This window comes from Sturnira hondurensis, unplaced genomic scaffold, assembly GCF_014824575.4.
Source record: "Sturnira hondurensis isolate 20B ecotype Veracruz unplaced genomic scaffold, ASM1482457v3 Scaffold0004136, whole genome shotgun sequence".
NCBI classification, from domain to species: Eukaryota; Metazoa; Chordata; class Mammalia; order Chiroptera; family Phyllostomidae; genus Sturnira; species Sturnira hondurensis.
The window spans coordinates 48,519,314-48,535,948 of NW_028076767.1; the positions used below are offsets into that span (position 1 = coordinate 48,519,314).

The 16,635-nt window shown below is 37.0% G+C and overlaps 1 protein-coding gene across 2 annotated transcripts in view; it reads left to right on the forward strand.

The window, feature by feature from the left end:
• Positions 1-15,424, forward strand: part of GALNT3 (polypeptide N-acetylgalactosaminyltransferase 3) — a 66,450-nt gene extending 51,026 nt beyond the window's left edge. For both annotated transcript variants that reach the window (XM_037044557.1, XM_037044558.1), the window contains 4 exons: positions 8,208-8,339; positions 8,543-8,644; positions 13,349-13,501; positions 14,401-15,424. In XM_037044557.1, the coding sequence (XP_036900452.1) occupies positions 8,208-8,339; positions 8,543-8,644; positions 13,349-13,501; positions 14,401-14,523 (510 nt within the window). In that variant the 3' untranslated portion in view covers positions 14,524-15,424. The remainder of the gene's footprint in view (positions 1-8,207; positions 8,340-8,542; positions 8,645-13,348; positions 13,502-14,400) is intronic.
• Positions 15,425-16,635: the final 1,211 nt, after the last annotated feature.

Below are 16,635 nucleotides of genomic sequence, written 5' to 3' on the forward strand. Positions count from 1 at the left end.
TTTAGTGTAGGAAGATCTTTCTAGAAATGTATCTATTTCATCCAGAAATAGGACGAAATATCTATTTGTTTGGTTGTTCATAATATTTTCTCACAATCCTTTGTATTTCTTTGGTGTGAATTGTTATTTCTCCTCTTTCTTTCTTTGTTTTCTTTTTTCTTCTCTTTTATTTTGGATTTTACTTATTTAGGTCCTCTCTCTTTTTGTCTTGATAAATCTGGTTAAAGGTTTGTCAGTCTTGTTTATCATTTCCAAGTACTAGCTCTTAGATTCATTGATTATTTTTTATCCTTTTTTAAGACTCCATTTCATTTATTCTTACTGTGTTCTTTGTCATTTTCTTCCTTGCACTCAATTTGGGTGTTGTTTGTTCTTTTTCAAGTGCCTTTAAGTGTAAAGAGAGATTGTTTATTTGAGCTTTTTCTTATTTTTTGAGATAGGCCTATAATGCTATGAATTTCCCTCTTAGGACTGCTTTCCCAGTGTCCCACAGATTTTAGATGTGTTCTCATTTTCATATGTTTCAATAGATCTTTTGGTGTCTTCCTTGATCTTGTTGAGCCATTCACTGTTTAATAACATGTTATTTAGTTTTTATGTCTTTGCGTGTTTTTCAGTGTTTTCTTGTGATTGATTTCTAGTTTCATAGCATTGTGGTCAGAGAACATGCTTGATATGATTTCAACCTTATTAAATTTATTGAGACTTGTTTTGTGTCCTAATATGTTCCCTATCCTAGAAAATGCTCCATGTGCACTTGGAAAATATATATCCTGCAATGTTGGAATGAAATGTTCTGAAGATATCAGTTAAATCCTTCTGATCTAGTGTGTCATTTAAGGCTTCTGTCTCCTTGTTGATTTTCTTCCTGGAAGGTATTTCCACTGACGTCAAAATCCCCAACTGTGACTGCATTTCTGTCAGTCTCTCCCTTTATGTCCATCACTGTTTGCGTCACATATTTAGGGGCTCCTATGTTGGTATGTAAATGTTTACTAGGGTTATATCCTCTTGCTGGATTGTTCCTTTTATCATTATGTAGTGTTCTTTGTATCTTACCATAGCCTTCATTTTAAAGTAATTTTATCACGTATAAGTACTGTTACCCCAGCTTTTTTTTTCTTTCCATTTGCATGAAGTATCTTTTTCCATCTTTTATTTTGGTTTTGTGTGTTTTTTTCTTTTTTAAAATTATATCTTATTGATTATGCTATTACATTTATCCTGATTTTCCCCCTTTGCCCCCCTCCACCCATTGCTCCTTACTCCCTTAGTCAATCCCCCCACTATTTTTCGAGTCCATGGGTCATGAATGTAAGTTCTTTGGTTGCTCCATTTCCTAAACTGTACTTTACTTCCCCATGGCTATTTTGTAATTACCTATTTGACCTCTTAATCCCCTCATCTCTTCACCCATTGTCCCCCTCCTCCCTCCCAGGTGGCAACTTTCTGGTAAGTAACTTCTTTTCTCTTGCTTTTAAGATTGTCTTTACCTTTAATCTTTAGCATTTTAATAGTGATGTGTCTTGGATTGGGCCTCTTTGCATCCATCGTAATTGGGACTCTGTGCTTCCTAGACTTCCTTTGTGAAATTAAGAAGTTTTCTTTCACTGTTTTTTCAAGTAGACTTCCAATTTCTTGCTCTTTCTTTACTCTTGGCACCCCTCTGAGGTGAACATTTTCTTAAAATTGTCCCAGAGGCTGCTTATACTATCTTCATTTTTTTAAAATTCTCTTCTACTCTTGTGTGGTTTTCACTTCCTTATGTTCCAAATCATTGATTTGATTCTTGGCCTCATCTATTCCACTGTTGTTTTCTTCTAAATTGTTCTTTATTTTAATTAATGTATCCTTCATTTCTGCCTGGGTCTTTTTTATACTGTTGAGGCCCTCACTAAGTTCCTTGAGCACCCTTATAAAGAATGTTTTGAACTCTGCATCAACAGATTGCTTATCTCCATTTCCTTATCTCCATTTCCGTTTTTTTTTCTGGAGTTTTGATCTGTTCTTTTTTCATTTGGGCTGTGTTTCTTTGTCTCCTCTTTTTGGCAGTCTCCCTGTGTTTGTTTTTATGTATTAGGTAGAGCTGCTTTGTCTCCATGTCTTGGTAGTGTGGCCTAGTATAGTAGGTGTCCTGTAGGGTCCAGTGGCACAGCCTCCCCTATCATCCAGGCTGGGTACACAAGGTGCACCCTTTCTGTGGGCTGAGTATACCTCCGTCTTGTAGTTGAGCCTTGGTTGCTGTTGGCAGATCAGTGGGAGGGTTTTACTCAGGCCAGTCAGCTGTAAGGACTGGCTGTGACCACTGACCACCAACTTCCACCCTCTGTGGAGGATCAGCTGTGCAGGGGCAGGGTGGTGGCACTCCTAATGATCTGTAGCTCTCCATCGGGTGTGTTGGCCCTGCAGCTTCCTGGGTGGTGCAGGCCAAGGTCAGCCCCCGTCTGTGTTTTGCCAAGGGCACCCTGCCTGAGCTGTAAAGTAATCTGAGTTGGCTGCTACATGTGCTGGGCTTGGAGATTCCCTGGTGAAGCCAGTTGTGACTATAATCTGACTGCCACAGGGCTCAATTTTATAGGATTTAGGAGCCAAGACTGGCCATTCTTATGGAAAAGCAGTTTGAGTAGGCCAGTAAATTGGGTGGGGCAGAGCCTCTGTGGATCTCCAAGGTGGTTTACAGTGTTAGCCAGATTGATGGAGTCTCAGATATGGCACAAGCTTACGATTTCTGTGAGGGGAAGGCTCAACAAAGGGGCATTGGCCTCTGCTCGCCCTGATGCCAGCCACTTCAGTCTCTCCCTGTATACCATTGGCCACTTGTGCCTTTTAAGCTGCCACCCTGGTGCTGGAGCTCAGAGGGAGCAAGTTTGAGTAGGTGAGTCTGTGTGTGGGTTCCTCAAGAGGAACTTCTTAGGGCTCAAGCAGCCTCCTCCACCAACTTAATCCCCTCTGGTTTTCATAGCCAGAAGTTGTAGGGACTTATCATCCTGGCACTGGAATCTTGGCCTGGGGGGCTTGGTGTGGGTCTGAGACTCCTCCCTCCCAAGGTAGTCCTCCTGAATTTTTATCCATGTGGGTGTGGCGCCAACCCATACCATGTCCATGCCCCTCCTACTAGTCTCAATTTCATTAGTTGTTAGATTTCCATTCAACTCAATTTTTGATGTTCCTGAGTGATGGTTGTTCTATATTGTAGTTGTAATTTTGATATCATTGTGTAAAGATGGGAGCCATGTCTGCCTACATCGCTACCTTGACCGGAAGCCTCTGCACGTGTCTTTCAATCTGAGGTGGGTCTCTCAGAAACAGCATACATATAGGTCTTGTGTTCTCATCCATTCAGCTGCCCTATGTATTTTGATTGGAGCATTTAAGTCATTTAAATTTTAGGTGATTATTGGTAGATAATGTATTTAGCGCCATTTTATTGTTAGACTATTTTCCTCTGTTTATTTCTCCTCTTTTTCTTCTTTCTTCTTAAAGCTAGCTCTTTAACATTTGTCACAGTACTGGTTTGGTGTTAACAAAGTCCTTTAGCTTTTTATTGTCTGGAAAGCTCCATCTTTTTCCTTCAATTTAAAATGATAGCCTTGCTGGGTAAAACAGCTTGATTGTAGGCCCTTGCTTTTCATCACCTTGAATATTTCATACCATACCCTTCTGGCCTGAAATGTTTCTGTTGAGAAGTTCAGACACCAGTCTAATGGGTGCTCCCTTGTATGTAACTACCTGCTTTTCTTTTGCAGCTTTTTTCTTAAACACCTCTCATTGTGTTTAAGCCTTGTTGTTTTTATTATGATGTGTCTTGGTGTAGGGCTCTTTGGTTCCAAATTGTTTGGGACTCTCTGAGCTTTCTGGACTCTTGTGTCTTTTTCCTTCACCAGATTAGGGAAGTTTTTGGTCATTATATTTTCAAATAGGTTCTTAATCCCTTGCTCACTCTCCTCTCCTCTCCTATTCCCATGATGCAGATGTTATTAAGCTTCATGTTTTCCAAAACATTCAAGTTCTCTTCATTTTTTTAAGTTTTTTTTTCTTTTCGCTGTTCTGCCTGGGTATATTTTTTCTATCTTATCTTCCAAATCATTGATTTGATCCTCTGCTTCATCAGGCCTACCATTTATTCCTTCCAGTGTATTATTTATTTTAGAAATTATATTCTTTATTTTGACTGGTCCTTTTTTATGGTTTCTATGCCTTTTTTCTTGCTGTTGAGTATTCTTATAATCACTATTCTAAACTCTATCTGATGAATCGCTTGCCTCCATTTCATCTATTTTTCCTGGAGAATTCTATTGCTCTTTTATTTGGGGTCTGTCTCTTTCTCTTCCCATTTTGGCGGCTGCTTTGTAATTTTTGCTCAGTTGTTAAACTGATCAGTGATATAGCCTCAAGCTGAAATCAGCAGCCCCCTTTAGCACCACAGGCAGCGGTGGGGGGCCAGAGTAATTATTGCCAGTGAGGCTATTGCTTCCCCTCGGGCTGATGCCACTTGGAGATGAGTGCTCTGCCTGACAAACATGGCTTCTGCAGTATGGGGAATGGCTGAGCACAGGGATCCCGCTGTCTGTCCCTTCAGTTGTCTCCCCAGAGCCACCAACCCCAGGCTCTCCTCAAGCATCTCTAGTCCACTTTGCCTTCCTTTGGCCAGAGCCCACCCAGGGTAAGTGGCTGCAAATAAAATTTTCTGTGTTGGCCCTTTAAGAGACTCTCTGTGTCTCCAGTCGTCTCTTGCTGGTAGACAGAAACCCTATTGCTTTTCACAGCTGAATGTTATCTGCGTTCCATCCCAGCTCTGGTGCTGTAAACTGGGGAGGCCATCTTGGGATTTAGACTCCACATTTTTCATAGGGAACCACCCCCCTTGCCATTGAAGTATCCCTCCAGAACTTCAGCTATTGCATGTGGGGGGTCATCCCCCACTCTTGCACCTCCTCCATACTCCCTACCAGTCTCGTATGGTGAAGTGGTTTCTTCTGCCTGTCCTTGCTTATAAGGCTTCTTTTCAGCTAGTGTTCAGTTGGTTATTAAGGATGATTTGTCCACAACTTAGTTGTGGTTCCAGATTGGTCCTGGGAAAAGGCTAGTATAGTTTCCACTTACTTCTCTATTATCTTGGATCCTGTACAAAATATTTAAAAAGCTTTTTTTGAAGCTGGATTTTTTAAATTCAAAATACATAACTATAATGCCAGTTTAATATTTTTTAAGGAAAATTGAGTAAACTTTTTAAAAAAATAGGCATTTTACTTGTTGGTATCCTTTTTACTGTTGAAAGCCATTTAATTTTGTAACTGCCTTGGTTCAACCTCTTCTCTTCCCTGTCCTTCCCTGTCTTGAGAGGAAATACTTGCCTGTCTCCTAGTGTAGCTGTGGAGTAAGGAAATAAGTGCCTCCAAATATGGTGCTGTTATTTTTATTGTCCTATTTTAAATTAAAGCTCTGCAAAAACATGATGTCTAATGTATGAGAAATGAGTTTTAATTCTGGATGTGGTGAATTAACTAGACAATTTAAGAATATGCTTCAGTGAATGGTACCCAACTCTCTTTATACAAAGCAGTGCTGATTTGTGGGAAAGGGGTTGTATATTCGGCTTTAAGGGCATCAACACATGGACTGTTATAAGGATATGGTTACCTCTTTTTAAAAAATATATATTTTATTGATATGCTACAGTCGTCCCAATTTTTCCCCCATTGTCTCCCTCCACATAGTACCCCTCTTCCCCACAACAATCCCTCCCTTAGTTCATGTCCATTGGGTATGAATATAAGTTCTTCACCTTTTCTTTGGCCTCTAGTATCTCCAAATAACATTCAGGATGATGCAAAGTCAGAGAGCTGGGTTAGATTGCTATCTTTTTCCAACGGCCACCAAGACAAATTGGGCAGGTTGTATACTGCTCAAGGGTACTTGGCTAAACAGGCAAGTGAGCAATAAATACAGTTTATGTTCTCTTGTTATCCACAAAAAAAAGAGTCCCCAAGCAAACTCCCGTTTTTACCACAGGGCAAATAGATCTATGTTGTAAAATGCATAAGCTAGGCAAAAGTTTTTTTACAGAGTTTTATACTTTTTGCTGAATCACCTGGGTGTAAGACTTTGAAGTTGGCAGGGAAACTATTTCCTGTAGTTGAGCTGAAAGGCTTGAGGATGTAGCTTTTCACAGGTCTATATAGCAGATGTATGGGGTTGGGCAAAAGTAGGTGAGTACTTTTGGGTATTTGTGAGTATGCAAAAGAGTTTATTCTTGCATTATTATTCATTAATTATTGTATTAATTTTTCCATATGAGTAACTGTAAATCTATTTTTGCCTCACCCTGTATGGTCAATGATACTTGATAAGGGAGCCTGGAACACTCTGTGGGGAGAGGATACTTTGGATAACCATATGCTGAAAGATGAAATCGGAACCTTATCCAATACCCTCACAAAAATGAACTCAAAATGGATAAAAGACTTAAACATAAAACCCCCAACTATAAAACTTCTAGAAGAAACCACAGAGAAAAAACTTTTTGACACAGGTCTCAGCAGCAATTTCTGGATGACACCAAAAACACAAGCAACAAGAGCAAGCATAGAGAGTGGGGCTACATCGAACTAAAAGCCTTCTGCACAGCAAAGGAAACACTCAGCAGAATGAAAGGGAGAAATATTTACAAACCATATATTTGATAAGGGGTTAATACCAAAAACGCATATAAAGAACTCATAGAAATCAACAGCAAGAACACCCAAACAACCCAATTAAAAAATGAGTAGTCCCTCTAAATATTCAGGGAAACTGAATAAACAGTTTTCCAAAAAGACAAGCAAATGGCCAACAGGTACATGAAAAAGTTCAAAATCACTAGTTATCAGGAAAATGCAAATCAGACTATAATGAGCTGTCAGTTTTCATCTGTCACAATGGCATCACCAAAAAGACGAGATACCAAGTTTGGCAAAAGTGTGGAGAAGAGGGAACCCTTGTGTACTGTTGGTGGGGATATAAATTGATAGTCTCTATGAAACAGTATGAAGGCTTCTCAAAAATTAAGACTATAAATACCATATGATACAGCAGTGCCACTCTGGGTATATAGCAAAAATAAATGAAAACAGGATACCAAACAGATCCCTGCACTCACTTGTTCATTGCAGCCTTATTTTAAAATTGAATTTATTTGAGTAACACTGATTAATAACATTATATAGTTTTCAGGCATAAAATTCTATGATAATTTGTCCAGCGCATCGTGTACTCACCACCCAAGTTCTAGTCTCCTTCCATCACCGTATACATGGTCCCCTTTACCCTCTTCGTCCTCCCCCAGCCCCATCCCTTTTCGGTAACCACCGTACTATCTTCTGTGCCTATGAGTTTGTTTTGTTTGTTGCTTTCTGTTTTATATTCCACGTGTGAATGAAATCATATGATTTTTGTTCTTTTCTGTCCAATTTATTTCGCTTAGTGTGATACTCTGGAGATCCACCCATATTGTCGCAAATGACAATGTTTCATAATTTTTATGGTTAAGTTGTATTCCATTACATATAGTAATATAATTTTAAATTTCCCCCTCCTAAATCCCTTTTTAGCTTAATAGTGCTTTTTTAAAGTTGTTTGCTTAGTCTCTTAAAATAACGGAAATAAAATATAATTAATTAAAAACTTGCCTTTTTCTACCAATACGTTGTTACTGTTAGAATATTATTAGAAAAGCAACAGAAGTACGAAGTAAGATGTTAGAAGGAAGCTACACACATAAAACTAGAAAAAATTATTCCCAACTGTGTGGGGTGGTCTTGAAGAGATAAAAAGTTGTTACGGTATCTGTTGACCTTTCCCTATCCCTGCTTCCTCACACCTCACTTTACAGATCATTTTTAGGATCAATTTAAATGCACCCACTACCATTTCTTTGCTCATAGCATTTTGCCACTGATCCTTGTCCCATGGGAAAGGTTTGTGGTGCACAGGAGGAATCAAACGACGCTTTGTCGGCACCACGGTGCTACCTGATTCTCTGTGAAACCAGAAATGAGCAGGCAGGCGTAATTGTTGCGTGAATGAACAGGGAGTGCTGTTACATTTTGTCTTTGTATTTACACAGAAATATTCTTAAGACCTAACGATAAATACAAATAGTAGCATTTGGAGTATTTTACCAATGCTGTTTTGATTAAACCTTCTCTTCACTTGTCATCTTTCTCCAGAAATCATTTGGTGACCTTTCAAAAAGATTTGAAATAAAGCACCGCCTTCAATGTAAAAATTTTACGTGGTATCTGAACAACATCTACCCAGAAGCATATGTGCCAGACCTTAATCCTGTTATCTCTGGATATGTGAGTGTTTTTATGTTCTTCTTTATTTGGTATACTCCTTGCCACCAACATTTATGTGGTTCAGGGAGAATTGCTGAGATACTTTCTGGTTGTTTTCTTTTGAGATTTTACGATGTTATTATTTACAGTACTTCTTGAAATCAATGGAAGAAATATATAAGCCACAAAGACTTAAAAATTATAACTTGAAATTTTTTCTTTAGATCAAAAGCTCTGGTCAGCCTTTATGTCTGGACGTTGGAGAAAATAATCAAGGAGGCAAGCCATTGATTCTGTACACGTGTCATGGACTTGGGGGGAACCAGGTGAGCACTGCTTTAAAAATCCTCCCTTCTCACTGGTACTTCCAACACAAGTGAGTTGTCACGTATTTTTCAGAAGTCCTAAATGAGTTTTACATTCAAGTAAATGGGTGTGCGAAATGTTTTTAGATTGAGTTTGACAACTTATATCAAAGTTCCAGGGTGCTTTATTTTGTTTTCACTCTGGCTGTAAAAAACAATTTGAAGTTGCTTACCCATTCAGTAGAAAGGCAAATGAGAAAAATAACAGGATAATGCCTTTTGAAATAAAAAAAATGAGATGTTTTATGTGGAATTTTGACATTGTGTGACTATTGGCATGGCAATTTTGCAAAATTACATTACATAAAAAGCTATATTTAACCGGATTCAATGGCAAATTACATCATGTTAACATCAAAAGAATAGCATTATGAGTTATTTTGGTGGTCCATAGTAAACGTTCTAAAAAAACAGGTATGTTCATGATTCTCTTTGACTGATGACATCTCTACCTGTTACCGCTTTTTGACTGTTTTTACTGATTTAGATGCAAATTTCACTGTTTGGCATACTATGGGTAGAGAGCGCATTGAATTATTATTTTGAGTTTTTACTTTTTTTCCTTGTCTCTTACAAGTGAATTTCTGGAGTGATTAGACTCTTTCTTTCATTTATTAATTCAGAAAATTCATGGAGTGACCCCTGCATTTCAGATACTCTGCTGGGTTTAAGGAATTTCAATTCTGATTCCTTCAGGAAATTTGTATTTCAAAACCAGTGGTTACAGTCTGGATGATAAGGTCTGGGATAAAGTGTTCAGAGTGCTTTGGGGGTGTGGGGAAGGGTATCTAAATCAGACCAGGTGCCCATACATTTCTAGGGGGAAAGGTGACATTAGAAAACATGTTTGGGAAGGTACACGGGAGTTAGTGTGGTAGGTGGCTAGTGGGCATGAGAATGGAACAAGAAGACTGTGAAGAAAGGTGTACAAAGGAGAGGAGCTGGTATATCCTCCCACCCCTGGGAATTGTAGGTATTTTGATGTAGAGTCCAAGATGTATATGGAGGATTTTCACAGTATTAAATACCATGTCATATTCTAACAGGATGGGGCTTTGATGAAGTCAGTTTTAAGAAGAAAGGGTCAGCTTTTATCCTGGTCCATGTTCTTCCATGCTTTTTCCTATCTATTAGCCTCATCATAAGTATTCCCAATCCGTACCCATCCAAACCAAGCAGTCCACTAAGGACAGGTGATTCAGCCAGAGCTAGTGAACGAAATGTATTGCTGAATGGTTAATGTGTAATTCTGAAATGGGATGGAGATACACACACATGGGGAGGGTGTATGCATATATATGAATATTTAAAAAATTTTCTTTCTGTCTATATATTAGAAGGAAAAATAATTTATAAATAATTGTATTCTTTTGGAAGTAACACTGGACTATACTAATAAAAGTTGGGTTTTGAGCAATGAGAAATATTTTCTCAGTAGTAAAAATCTTATCACTAAATGTAAAGACTTATAAATTTCTCTAAGGTTTCTCTAGCATGACATTAATTTTTATCATAAAAGTTGAAGATACATGTACACATTGCTTTATCTTTACACATTGTTCTTATCATTGCCATAAAGATGTTTTTACAGTTTTGTGTCTGGAGAAATAATTCACCTATTCTCCCAATGAATATTTGTATAGAGTATACGGTAACTTGCGCGGTTATAGTAGTGAAAAAGACAAAGTCTCTGATCTGGTGGATCTAAAAGGAAAAGAAAAAAGTAATTATGAAGGTTTGGGTATGAAGAAAAATAAAGCAGGTTAGGGGGAAAATGTGTCTGTGTGTTGGGGGGTAATTTTCAAGGTTCAGGAAGACCTGTTTGAGAAGGTGACCCTTAGCGCAGAGGCCTGAAAGGGTTGGGAGAGGAATCTGGGAGAGGATGCTGACAAAGGGAGTGCAAGGCCAGAGGCCCAGGGGCAGGGACACAGAACATGTGTCCAAAGCTAGTGTGACTGGAGCAGAGTGGCCCAGGAAGAGAAGAGTGGGAAATGAGCTCAGCAACAGCAGTGAGGGTCCTGGCCCTGAAGGCTCTGCAGGCTTCATTAAAGAACCTGGATTTATTTCTGTGACAGAAGCCCTCTGAGGGTTTTGAGCAAGAGAATAATAATTTCTGGTTTATATTTAAAAAGAGAACTGGTTTCTATCACCTTAACACAACCATAGATTTTATTTTGGTTTATTTCCTTTAAACTTATTTTCAGTCAAGTCTTGCATTTAGACTACTTCGTGAATTTTAGTTGTGAGTGCTAAACGTTGTTGAGATAGTATTTAACTTAACTTGTTCGTCATGCTCTTTTCTACTGTTTTGACCAGATAATGATATTTTTATAACATACATCTTCATTGTAACCGTATTTGTATATGCCAAATTAAAATAGTTTGATAATGTGACTAAATTGACAAAGAAACTGTGCACTGCAGTCTGTCATTATGGCTTTGTAACACAATGAAAACGTTGTTGTATTGCTTTTTTCACTTCTAAGCTGTAAGTTTAGTCAATGTTCTCAGCCAGCTAATAATGTACTCTTTTTGTTTTACCTAAATATCTTCAACAATTTTATATTCCTTAGAACATCCTTTTTAATGATATTTTAAAAAATAATATGAGTAAAGTAAAATACAAGACAGCCTTTCTTATCATCTTTGAAATCATAAAGATTTATTTTTCTTAAAAATGTGTAGCCAGGGTGCTGTTTTCATGACCTAAACTCGTTTTCTTTCAATATTTTCATCTGACGAACTGTCAGTTATAAAAATGGCTGACATTGTATTTGTGGAAGACAGTAAATTAAGCATGAGACTGAGACCAAGGGAACCCAAGATTAATCCTGCCAGTGTTTGTAGGGCGTCTACTGTAATACACATAATGTGTTTCTAACAGTCTCTGCCTAGGGCATAATAATGACTCAATAACTATTAGTGCTAAGACTAATTGTTTTATTACTGAAAATCAATTACATTCAGTTATTTAATTTTGATATGTCACCATCATGAAACCTCTGACTTGTGATGAACATTATTACTAGTTACACTGCCTGACTTTGGTCTGTGGTGAAGCCAGCTAGCTACATGCACAGTTCCAGTGAAATGCAGTAAAAGTTGCTCCTGATGGGGCCCTGGAAAGGGTATAATTTTGAGCAACAGAACAATATTTGAATTGGCCCTTTAAAGAATAAAATGTAGCCAGACAGAAGGATCCAGAAGGATATTCCAGGTGGGCCACAACAAAGCAAAGTCTCAGGGTTCTAGACACATACGTTCTGCATGGCAGAATTGTGTGAAAGGAGCATAGGCTGTAATCGGGGGGATAGTTGATAAAAGATTGACAATGGAAGTTTTGTGTACCAATTAAGGAGTGTGGACTGAATCTTAGTAACAGAGTGACTCACTTTATCAGGGGATGTCGGGAATCAAATAAATGTCATACAAGATGAATAGCAAATTGAAGCAGAGTGAGCTTCCCTTTACTCAAGCAGCAGAGAGAATTGAAGTATAGGAGCAGAAACTGGAGGTAACTGGAGGTATTGCAGTAGACACTCAAAGCACCTGAAAAACAGAAGTGAGGATATGGAAGTAAGGATGGGTGTGATGGTTATATCTGAGAGGAAAATTCAGTAGGACCAAGGGACTAATTAACTGAACATACAAGGAGAAAGAAGCATCAGTAATAGTAGTAATAGCTTCAATATATTGAATGCCTCCCATGAACCAGTTATTGTTGTGATTTGCATGTATTCACACAATTCTTTTTACAACAACCCTGGCAGGGGTGTCCAACCCACGGGTGGCGGGAGCACGTGAAGCTCAGGGTGGCTGTGAATGTGACTACACAAAATTGTAAATTTACTTAAAAACTTTTTTTTTGTTCATCAGTTTTCATTAGTGTTTCTGTATTTGATATGTGGCCCAAGACAGTTCTTCCAGTGTGGCCCAGGGATGCTGAAAGGTTGGACACCCTTGCCAGGAGTAGGAGCTATTAAATTAGCCATTTTACAGGCAAGGAAACTGAGGCATGGAGATTACCCCCCTCTTTTTTTAATCCTCACCTGAGGATATGTTTATTGATTTTAGAGAGAGAGGAGGGGAGAGAGAGAGAGAGAAACATTGATCGGTTGCCTCCCATACGCACCCCCACCAGGGACTGAACCCGCAACCTAGGTATGTTCCCTGACCAGGAATTGAACCCATGACCTATGGGATGATACTCTGACCACCTGAACCACCCAGCCAGGGCAAGATTACTCCTTTTAAATGTTCCTGTTTAAATAAAAATACCAGGAATTAAGATGAATAAGAGAGAAGGAACATTTGTAGAGAAGAGGCAGTTACTATGCTTGCTAGAGCTTTCCAAGCCCTTTTCTATGGAGTATCTGTCCCAGCCTCTATCCTACCTAACTTGTAATTTTTGATTGGGGAAGATAATAACTTCTTAATTAAGTATCTATCTCTTGGTAATAGGCTGGAAAAAGTTTATAGTTCTTCTATCAAAAACTCAGCTTATGTTTCTGATACCAATTTTTACTGTATTATTTTGCTGTATATTATTATATATGTAGACATGACTGCATTATTCAATAAGTTGCTAATTTTTTTATTGGACTGTTACTTTGCAGTTGAACAAATAGGGTGCTTTTGTCAGTAATAGCATTCTTTCTTTCACAGTACTTTGAGTATTCTGTTCAACATGAGATTCGACATAACATCCAGAAGGAATTATGTCTCCATGCTGCTCAAGGTCTCGTTCAACTGAATGCATGTACCTACAAAGGTCACAAGACAGTTGCCACCGGAGAGCAGATATGGGAGATCCAAAAGGTACCTCAGTGCAGTGAATTCGCCCTTTCTGTAATTACTACTTTGAACAGCTCTAATTGCTTACCTGGGAAAAGGCCTGAAACACTTTTTATTAGTGTTGTTCATCAGAATTTCTCAGCTTTTGTTAACTTTGTTACTGTTTGACTACCTATGTCATAAAAGAGCACATATGTATGAACTAAAACCTCTTAGAAACAAAGTAATTGGAAAGTTGCTTAGTTAAAGCATGGTTTATGCCGATCAACACTTCTGTGAATTATTAATAATTGTTGCCCACATTTTTCTTTTTGCGTCTCTTATAATGCTCCTTGTAGTAGACTTTTTTTCTTGGCAGAGGGAAAAGAAAATCTTTTTTTTCTTACCTGAAGTGCTTAACTTTTTCCTCCCCTGTTTTAGTGCTTTTGTGAACTTAGAACTGAGAAAATATATAAAAGTTCTTTTCTCTTTTTAAAAACATACTTTAAGGCTCAGCTGGAACCTAGTAATTCTTACCTGAAAATTGTTTGTACAATGCAAGAACACAATAAAACTGACTTTTATGACTTAGTCTTTTTAAAAGTTTGTTACTTTTGGATGCATGGATATGTGTGTGTACACACACGCACCTATGTATATAAAAATGGCATATGGTTTAAAAATTGGATTGAGACTTTGCTCTGTATAGCTCTCTTCATTTATATAATACCTTATGTAGTGGAATAAATGCTGTTGTTTACACCAGAAACATATGAGATTTTATCAGACATAGTTGATTTTAGGAATATAACCTGTTAAGGATGCTATATATTTGGTGTACAGGTCTCCCTTTAGCTTCAGTGAGACCATAAAGTGATTTTCGTATTTATCAGTTAACTATGAGTTTTGAAACTTAATGTCTGTTGTCTTTCCTTTTATTCTAGGATCAACTTCTATATAACCCATTCTTAAAAATGTGCCTTTCAGCAAGTGGAGAGCATCCAAGCTTGGTGTCATGCAATCCATCAGATCCACTCCAAAAATGGGTTTTTAGCCAAAATGATTAAGTGTTCCTTAAAATTAAGGAGTTGGAAAAGGAGATATTTTTTTCTCATAAAACTGTGACTAGGCATACACTGTAGTTTTGAAAATTATGCAAAAGCAGCTAATTGTAACTTATTCCAAGTGCATTTTTCTTATTTATATCTTACAATGCCTTTGTAGCAACACTACAGAAATCCCTGGTCTCCATTTCAAAGCACAGTGATTAATAATACCAAAGACTAGTTTGAAATGTCCAGATGCAGAGAAAGAGATGTTTACAGTATGATGAAAATAATTTCCAAGTAAAGTCCTGTTTATGTGTTTTGTACACTCGAGGATATGCATAGGTACATTCACACACTCACAGCTTAAAATATTACTTCTAGTTTTGGGGGGGAAGGGAGAAAGATTTGATATTGTATTTTTTTAACTACATAGAAATGGATCAATGAAGGTCAAACATTGGCTTTTGTATACAAACCAGGAAATTTTTATAGATTTAAAACTTATTACATGAAAATGCAGGTAAATTTTTTTTTGCCTTTTCTTTACCTATTTGTCAGCATGGATTTAAATGAATAAACAAAAGACTATTTTTAACACTTTAATTTCTTGGCAAATTTTAAACTATTTTTTAGTCTGAAGACCACTCGACTTGAAGCACTTAAGTCTTTCTTAGAAGGCTTTTCTTAAGTAACAGTACTGTGTTTTCCCAAAGAAGTTGTAACTTACTATCTGTTGAAAAGATGTGTTTTTCCTTTCTGCTAGTCTTTTTCTTACCAAAATTTATTAATCTTGAATGTTTGTGAAGTTGAATTTTAAATATAGACTACTTGATTCATTTAAAGCTAAATTTTATTTGTTATTGATTTAATTCAATGTGCTACTGTTCAGTTAATAGATTGTCTTTGTAACAAGTTTTACCTTTACCAAAAAAACTTTATTTCTCTCTATGTGGAAAACACAATAAAACAAATCCTTACAATTGTGATCATTGGATTTAAGTATTTTTCTCTTTTGGATAAAATATATCATTGATAATAGGTGGGGAAACATGAAGTTTGTATTCCAGATTTCTAAGCACTAATTGTAGAGCCATCAGATATTTCTTAGGGAAAATTCAAACATTTGATACCATAGCATAAAAAATGGAGAATGGAGAAGTTTCCATGTTAGATGTTTAGAAAATTGTCTACTAATTTCTGATAACTTTCCTTGAATATCTAATAAAGTACATTTTTTAAAAAAATTGTGATGCTTATTTAAAAGATTTAGCACTTTTTTCTTTTTGGCTATTTTACTTATAGATCTCTTATATTCTTATTTAATAAGTAAAATATGTTTGGCTTCATATTTTAAACTCAGGTGTCCAAAGAAAATGTTTAAATTATTGATCCCATCTTCTCATTATTTGTAACTTTGAAGTTGTATTTTTAAAACCTTGCATTCTTTAATTTATTACAACGCCAACTTTTATTTCAAATCAAGTACCATTTATTGTGTCTAACTTTGTGACAAGTTATGGTGGTCAGAGTAAGACATTGCCTTTGAGCTTAGGTCTTATGGAGCAGAAAGGAAGAAAAATAATTTTGAAATAATATAACGAGTGACATTTTATGATGCAGAGACAGCTCATTATTCATATTTGATATTTCTTTAATAAGTAAAGATATTTTATTACTATAGCATACTAATATGTATTGTGAAATATACCCTAGTACCCACTTCCATATACAACTTCTGTTTCTCAGTTTGTTACTCTACAGCAGTGATTTGTAACCATTGTGACACAAGAACTTTTCAAACATACAGTTCCTGACTATTTAATCAGGGCACTGACCTCTCTTCCCTGAGATTGTCAAATGGGAAAAAAAAAGACAGCAGCCAACACAACAATAGCCATCCAGTGTGAATCAAAATGAAACCTATTTTTGTCATGTCAGCAAAAAATTACATTTTTCAGTGTGCTACGGATTTTTTGTAATTATGTGTGCCATGAAATAAGAAAGGTTGAACATTGCTGGTCTATAGTGAACATCCAGGAGGAAATATTGCATTTAGAATTTAATATATCTCACAATAAAAAGCAAAATAAAATAAATTCTCAGATATTTTACAAATGAACATAAGTAAAA